Source organism: Triplophysa dalaica, chromosome 2 (genome assembly GCF_015846415.1).
Source record: "Triplophysa dalaica isolate WHDGS20190420 chromosome 2, ASM1584641v1, whole genome shotgun sequence".
NCBI classification, from domain to species: Eukaryota; Metazoa; Chordata; class Actinopteri; order Cypriniformes; family Nemacheilidae; genus Triplophysa; species Triplophysa dalaica.
This window is the reverse complement of record NC_079543.1, coordinates 22,970,763-22,979,438: the sequence shown is the minus strand read 5'-3', so window position 1 is coordinate 22,979,438 and position 8,676 is coordinate 22,970,763. Positions and strand designations below refer to the sequence as shown.

At 40.4% G+C, this 8,676-nt stretch overlaps 1 protein-coding gene across 1 annotated transcript; it reads left to right on the top strand.

Moving 5' to 3' along the window:
* Positions 1 to 1,451: 1,451 nt before the first annotated feature.
* Positions 1,452 to 2,057, top strand: LOC130407249 (larval/pupal cuticle protein H1C-like). Its single transcript, XM_056730012.1, has one exon. It carries the CDS (start codon positions 1,452 to 1,454, stop codon positions 2,055 to 2,057), a length of 606 nt encoding a protein of 201 aa, XP_056585990.1.
* Positions 2,058 to 8,676: the final 6,619 nt, after the last annotated feature.

Below are 8,676 nucleotides of genomic sequence, written 5' to 3'. Positions count from 1 at the left end.
CCCTGGAGCATCATAGCGTTGACTGTTCAATGAAAAGCATCACAATCTAAAAATCCAATCCTGCATGTTTGAAACTAAACGGCCTTACAGAAACGTGAGGCGAGTGTGTGATGTGTTGCCGTCTGCAGTGGTCAGAGTGGATTAAATGCCATTGATCATCGGTGAATGGATTTAACAGCCAAAATATGATGAATGTTTATCATGTAACAGTATAGGAAAACACAACTAGAGGACAATCTTAAAATGGTGAGACTGCTTTTTAGATTTTTTTAATGAAAGTGTTCAGTCATGTGTCTCTTTGAAAGCTTCAATTTCTTAAATTTGCAATGTAAGGTCTGAGATTTCGAAATGAACATTACATTCACATTTACATGTATTTGGCAGACGCTTTTATCCAAAGCAATTAACATTGCATTATCCTATACATTTTATTTCTAAGTATGTGCAATCCCTTCGGATAGAACCCACGACATTGGCATTGTTAACGCTATGCTCTTACCACTGAGCTACAGGAATGCAGAAATGGGTCATTTGTTATACGTGACAAATGTAAAAATGTGAAAACATTCTCTCTATGATTGAATGAACAAACATGTTATTGTCTTTACAACGTGCACATTTTTTTTATCAAGTGATATACTGGACATACGCGTCATATTTTTCAAAACTGAAAACATGAACTATTATGAATCCAGCACTTTACTATTCATTTGTGAAGCATCCCGGTCTAAAGTGATTTCACTTGATGTATTCTGCACATTCTGTTGAGAAATAAAACTAATCCACAGTGTCTTCAGAGGCTCAGCTGTCGGGAGTAAATGAAGACTTATTTTCAGTCTTGCATCCAACAACAAAACACCTTGTTTCTTTACAAAACATTTTCGTAGCTCACTGTAAGTAGTCCAGCATGAAAAAACAATGGCGGACAGTGTAGAACTCGATGAGGGCAGAGACAGCATAGTCAATCAGCAGTCAAAAGTCCTCAATCAATGTGAAGTCAGGTTACTGACAGTCCAGAGCCCGCTCGTAAAATGGCCACCAGTCCAGAGCCTGTTTACAAGATGGCTGCCAGCCCTGATCTGGTTCACAAGATGGCCGCCAGTCCAGAGTTAGCTGACAGGAAGGTGGTTTCAAAGCGTCTGATTTCTAACCTAGAGGATAGAGACTCCTCTGGCGTCTGTGCCGGTGCCTGGTGTCTCTAAGATCTCAAGCCCGGTGGTCCCTAGTCCGGTGGTCCTGGAGGCATCTCTTCCTGAGGTCCTGTTCCTGGAGTCAACTCTGCCGGTTGTTGTTGGAGCCTTGTGGAGTGTCTGGGCTGTGTATTGCTCTCCCACACGAGAGGCCGCTGAAAAGATGAACGCCCTGGACTCTTCAGTGCCAAGTACCACAGCTAAGAGGGCCGCTCTGACTTCTACTCCCATATCCAGGCTTCCAGCTCTGCCTGCACCTCCATGACGTCCAGCCCTGCCTGCCACGCCCAGGCATCCAGCCATGCCTGCGACCACCAAGCTTCCAGCTTTGCATGCCATTCCCAGGTTTCCAGCCCTGCCTGCCACGCCCAGGCTTCCAGTTCTGCCTGCCACGCACAGGTTTCCAGCTTTGCCTGCCACGCCCAGGCTTCCAGCTACGCCCAGGTTTCCAGCACTGCATGTGATATCCAGGCTTTAAGTCCTGCCTGCCATGCCCATGTTTCCTGCTTTGTCGGCCACGCCTACGCTTCCAGCCCTGCCTGCGACATCCAGGCTTCTAGCCATGCCTGCCATGCCAAGGTTTCCAGCACTGCCTGCGATACCCAGGCTTCCAGCTTTGCCTGCCACGCCCAGGTTTCCAGCACTGCATGCGACATCCAGGCTTCAAGTCCTGCCTGCCATGCCCATGTTTCCAGCTTTGCCGGCCACGCCCACTCTTCCAGCCCGGCCTGCGACATCCAGGCTTCTAGCCATGCCTGCCATGCCAAGGTTTCCAGCACTGCCTGCGATACCCAGGCTTCCAGCTTTGCCTGCCACGCCCAGGCTTCCAGTCCTGTTTGCGACATCCAGGCTTCCAGCCCTTCATAGCACGCCCAGGTTTCAAGGCCTGCCTGCCACGCCCAGGCTTCCAGCTTTGCCTGCCACGCCCAGGCTTCCAGTCCACCCCAGCCCTGCCTATCACGCCCAGGCTTCCTGCTCTGCCTCCAGCTCCACCCTGGAATGGACCAGGTCTGGTTCTGTCTATATTAGCCCTTGTGTTTCAATTATCATTTGTCAGCAGTTGATTTTTGTGCCATGGTTCATTTATGTTTCGGATCACTTTTGCCCCTTGTTTCTTTGTTCTTTTATTTTGTTGAACTTTGTTTTGTGTCAATTAAATCCTCTACTGCACTTGGATCCTCTATTCTGCCTGGTTTCTACTCTGTTACAATAGCCATGTAGCGAATATCTAATATCGAGAGACCTAATTTAAGTCAAGAATTGCACTATATATACGGTAATGTTTTATAATGCAAAATGTTGTCACAACATTGTTACACCCGAATTCCTACCATGAAGTTTTAGGAAAAACACCTGAAAGTACTTAATACTTTCTGTAAATGAGACTGAGCCACAACATGTCCTTCTGGGTCCTAACAAAGGATTTAAAAAGCCCTTATTCAAACCAGACAGACCCCGTATGAATGAAAGTCACATGAGAAATAAACAAGGAGGAGATGACAAAAAAAACAAAGTGGCATAGAACAACATCAAAAAGCTTCCACGAGAGAGAGGTCATGGAGGTTAGATGGTGATAGGCAGAAGAACAAGGGAAAAATTGGGCAGACACAGACGGCTGCTTTGAAGGTGGAAGCAGGAGATGACACAGGCCGAAAGACACAGTGGTAAGTTTTAATGACGGGGGAAAGAGTGGAAGAGAAGGCGAGGCAGCAGATAAGACAGCAAAAAAAGAGATGAAAGATATAAGGGTCATTGGGACATTGGAATAAGGATTACCAAACTGCATACATTACAGACAAAGAGTGCGCTAATGAGAAAGTAAGAAAGAGAGGAGAAATGGACGAGGAGGAGGAGAAAGAAGAGAGAGAGAACAGGTAAGAAGTGAACAGGTTTGGAGTCTTCGTAAGCCTGCAGTGCCCTCTACAGGTAAAAATAAAAATGCCTTCCCAAAAGAAACCAGCAGCTGAGTGCCCCTCTATCCAAAAATAATAAAATAACAGATCTAAGGCGTTTTCTACTTTACAGGAAGGCTTATTTTAATGAAGAGTTTAAAAGAAAACAATCCCTGACAGATTTCACCACCCTGTGGTTTCATTTCACACCGACTAAAAACTTTAGCATTGACTGATTTTTTTTTATAAAAGCTTTATGGCTCCACACAAAAGGTTTTTGGAATCAACTGCGAACAATGCAAAACTAATTACACGACGTGCGATAATGATGCGGTTATTTTTGCGCAGCTTACACTGAGCTCATTTTGCAGATCAAAAGAACGAAAAGAAAGAAATGTCAGCCGGTATACAAGCTAGTTAAGCTCGAGATCGTCAAACAAATGTCAAACAAATTAAACATCCGGTTTTATCAAAAACTCTAATCCGGCCTGAGGGCCTGTCGGCGGACGTACACGCATCAGTTTCCAAATGGCAGTTGGCCTCGGGCAAGGAAATGCCAAAAACATAAATGTCTGATTTTACCAATAAAAGGCTTGTCATTCATAGATCGATGCTCCAGCTTCACAGTGTAAAAAGTAATGAAGTGTGCACGCGCGTGTGTCCTCGCGCCCCAGTCAATTACAACATCCTTGACAAAAGGACAAGGACTGTAATAGTGACACATGGAAGACAGAAATTCGCACACACTCAAACACATTCACGGCAGTCTCATGTAGAAGCTCGGCTGTTATTGCCAGCAGCAACAGCTTCATATATTGATTTCCACCGAGAGGAATCGAGACGGTGACATGGGGAGAAGGAGAAAACGCGAGCACAAGAAACTTTTGATTGGCATGCAAAGGATAAAGTGAGCTGCTTTAATGCTGAGGCTGTAGACGAGAGAAACTTGAGTTAACCAGTGTGGACAGTGTAAAACATACAAACAGAGAGAAGGAGAGAGAGAGAGAGAGAGAGAGAGAGAGAGAGAGTTATTAAGTGTGTGCCCAGTAGGTTGAAGATGGAGGTAATCTGTGATCTTTCAGTCTTGCCCTTCGTGATCCACTGTCGTTTTATCCGGATGACCAGATTGCCCCTGCTCTCTTTCATCCGACTCTGGGAACGACAAGGACAGAAAGGGAGACTGCAAAAGGAAGGGAAGAGGATGAAAGACATCTTCCTTTATCTGGTGGGTGATAGACAGCGAGAGAGAGAATCTAAAGTGAGCATAGACACATTTTTAGTAGTAAGGCACATGTCAAAACATCGAACTGCAGGTGAACTTACTCTCCACACAGTCAGCTTAGCTTCCGGTGATGTTTCTTATACTATCTTGGTTTAGTAAAAATGATCAGAAGCATTTCAGACAGGAACCACTCCGAGATCAAAACAGGGTAGCCTTAGAAATGGAATACCGATTCATCTGAATGGAGCTGAATGCAGATTTGTTGGATTCTTCACATAAGGTTTTAAGAATTTTACATTCTGGAGTACATCTCTCCTATATACAGTATAGCTCATATCTTGAGGAATCAGATTTCCTTGATCTCTGGAGATTAAAGGCTTCAGTGTACTATGAAAACATACTGATATTTTCATAACTTCAAAATTTCTTCTCCAGATCAGAAAACTAAGCTTCAAAAATGCCTTAAGTTCCACTTGCACAAAAAACAATAACTACAGCAATAGATAATAATATTGCTTATTGAAAGCTTGTGAACTGCAAGCTTAAATTTAAATAGATTTTCATTTGCTGTTAAAGTTTCGTCTCATCAGCTAGAGCAAAAAATTACTCCTAATTTACTATCCATCCATCCATCCATTTTCTACCGCTTATCCGAACTACCTCGGGTCACGGGGAGCCTGCGCCTATCTCAGGAGTCATCGGGCATCAAGGCAGGATACACCCTGGATGGAGTGCCAACCCATCGCAGGGCACACACACACACTCATTCACTCACGCACTCACACCCTACGGACAATTTTTTCCCTAATTTACTAATTTAATATAAAATTTACCTAATTTTATTCTCCTAATTAATCACAATTAATTGCATCCAAAATTTCTTTGTGTTTACATAATAATAAATGTCTGTGCACTATGCATGTTTATTTTGTATTTATAAACACATACATGTACTGTATATATTTAGGATTTTTTTGCATGTATGTATAAATATTTTTAATTAAATACTTGAATATTTTTAAATTATTCATAAATTGTATTTACACATCCTTTTTTAATTTTTCTTAAATATATACACAAGTATGTGTTTTTGTATAAATACACATATTATTTAAAAAAACGTTTATTCTTGATGCGATAAATTGTTAAACAGCCCTATTAGAACATCTTTAAAACTTGATCGTATTTAAATCTTTCCTGGTGTGAACGGTGTTTACTTTGTAACCTATTGAAAATTATTATTATTCCCAAATACACCAAAAGTGGAAAAGTAGAAAGACTTTTGGCTGTTACAGCAAGGGCAAAAGAAAAATATTGATATTATTTATTTGTTGGTCCCAGAATTGTTTTGAAACTGTCATGACAATGACTTTACGTCATATATTGGACTCGACAGCAAACTTACAGCACGTGAGTAAAATGCAGCGCGGTTACTCATTTCCAATGAAAAGACAATGTTTCCATAAGAGTTTTGAACACACAACTGCGATAAACATGATGCTTTATTATGAAAGTCAAAGAGAAATTAAAACCAAACCATGTTAAAACCTTATTAAGTATAAGTAGATTTCAGACAAAAAAATGAATGTCAGTTCATGATATGACTCTTCGCACCAACACAAGGCTACCTGTAAAAAAACAGTAATAGATTTAAATACAACGGTACGGTTCGATACATTAAAGTTTTACTATGATATTAACATAAAGTTATTGTTAAGCTTAAGAACGGTACCATATGCAAAAAACACCACATTGTAATACTACAATGCTGTTGGCAGAGATTCATTTCGTTTTTAAGGTTAAAAATAACATAAATTTGTGCCCTGTATCTGTCCATTAGAGTCTCTCTGACATTCACAGTTAACTAACAACCTCTCTTTTCTCTTCTCAGAATAATCTGACAGCTTTCCTGTCAGCCGTGTCGGAAGAACGGGATTAGAGATGAAAGAGAACAGGAACGGAGGGACTGTGAAAGGAAAGAAAGAACGGAGGGGTCGACAAACAGGTCATGTCCCAACTATTATCCTGCCTCTGGCGTTAGTCATTAGCGTAGCAGTGACAGTGAAGACCTCAGGGGGATCGATTGTGAGGACAGATTCACTGCGAGTATGAGTTTCACCATATCACCATGAATAATTTCAACCTTGGGGAATCCTATAGGTTAAAAATGAGGTAATTAAAGTGAGAACATGACAAAAAACGGAATCGGTTTGACTGAAACGTCACCGTTCAGCTGATGGCACCACGAGAACGCACGCGGTCCAGAGACGTTCCCCACTGACTGTCCCGAGATGTGATGTCAAAGGCAGCTGACGGGAAAAACTACAGTCTGTTTTACACATCAATTCAAAACGCAAATGAGCCATTTGCAAAACATCTATGATATAGTGAAATAAGATGAAATACTGATTCAGCCTCCGATGGGTAAAGATGCTTTTGAAAAGCAAGATGCTGCAGTTATGGCATCTACTATTATTAATAACTTGATACTTTATGAAAGCAACAACAAAGAAACCTATAGCTAAACCGACTCTTTAAAGAAAGCCTAAAAATTGTTCTTGCTTTCTTGAATGGTCTGAAATGTAAATTTGTCCAAACAACTGGATATTTGCAAACCACTTATGGCAAATCACTTCGGCACAGAAATTACATTTTAACTTTACAATACATGAAATGTCCCTGCGATGGGTTGGCACTCCATCCAGGGTGTATCCTGCCTTGATAACCGATGACTCCTGAGATAGGCGCAGGCTCCCCGTGACCCGAGGTAGTTCGGATAAGCGGTAGAAAATGGAATGGAAAATACATGAAATGTCTCAATCCAAACTCCATCGACACTCCACCATGCATTGCAATTCCATCTTCAGCTGAGTTTATTTTTATTGTTTTCTCTCTTTCTTTCCTCTTAATTTATAGATTTATTTTCCTATTCCCTTGTCTTGTTATAACAAATTATGCTTTAGGCAACCTAAAGTGGTATAATTCATCATCCCCCTCACTGTTCTTATAAATCTGCCTCCATCTTGGCTATATGCTTCATTAAACCTCATAAACTACACGCGCAGTGGAATCCAAAGAGAAATTAGTTTTAGAGATTATGGCCTACCTGAACAAGCATGTCTGAATGCAATACATTTGAATAACCAACCATACATATTTATGTTGAACTTTTCTTTGTTAATCAAAAAAAAAAAACTTATAATTTGCTGCTGATCTATAGTATTTATATATCCCCAGGCAGGGACTTCAAGCCAATGCCATAAAGCAAAATTAGGGTTCAATTTTACTAAATAAATCGAAACCCTTATTGAATCTACACAAAGATATAAGGCAACAGACATTTGACAATGACGATAAATCGCTTTACCTCATCTTCAGTTGCTGTCTTCTTGTTTATGTTTTTGTTATGGCCTCCTGCACAAGATGTTATTAAAACAACACAACCGAAATGGGTTTTAACTGTCATTAAAAATATCCACCCAGTTTTATTACGAATTAAAAATATATTGTGCGAAAACCTTAAATGAGGATGTAGTTTTAAATGAATCAGGTGAAAGTCAGGGTAGGGCTGCAAAGTATTTTTCATGTTTTTTTCTTGCCTGTGTGTTAATTTTAATAGAATTGAAAAAGGCTGTGAACTTTTCTCTGATTAATTCAAGTGCTGCATTTAAAGTCACCGTGAAACAGAAGTTGCGATTGACTTCTTTTCCATATCGTGACGTGTATCCGAGTGTAACGGCTTCTGAAGTTAGAAAAAAATGTAGGGCGGGGCTTTATTTTGCCCTGTCGTTTTTGATTGGTTTGTTGTACGTTTGGCCTGCAACTAAAAAGACCTGGCCATTGGACAGTCAGTAAAGTACTGCCTCTTTTTTCTTGATTGCACGGTGACTTTAAAAATAACAAAGTGCAATGCCCTCAACACACACTACACCCACAGTCGTTTGCTTCTGAGACTAAGAAACATTGAAGAAACATATAAATCATCTGATTTAATGAATTGATTATTAAAAAAAAAAAGTGTGTTTCACATCCGATGTCCCATGTAAAGACCTTTTTCTTAGGTTTTGAGATAAAAACTACGACGGCGTTTTAGCGCCACGTTAAAAATAAAAATAATCCAAGATTTCGAGAATAAAGTCGAAATGTTACGAGAATAAAGTCGAAATGTTACGAGATTAAAGTCGAAATGTTACGAGAATAAAGTCGAAATGTTTCGAGAATAAAGTCGACGTAATACGTATTTTGTTTACGTGAAAGCTGTAGTTTAAGAGTTTAAGTTATATTTAAGCACGTCATCTGAACCAGTTAGTTCTTAGTTCATATCTGATTTTTTCTTCTGAATAAAATTACTAATTATAACTCCATGATGATG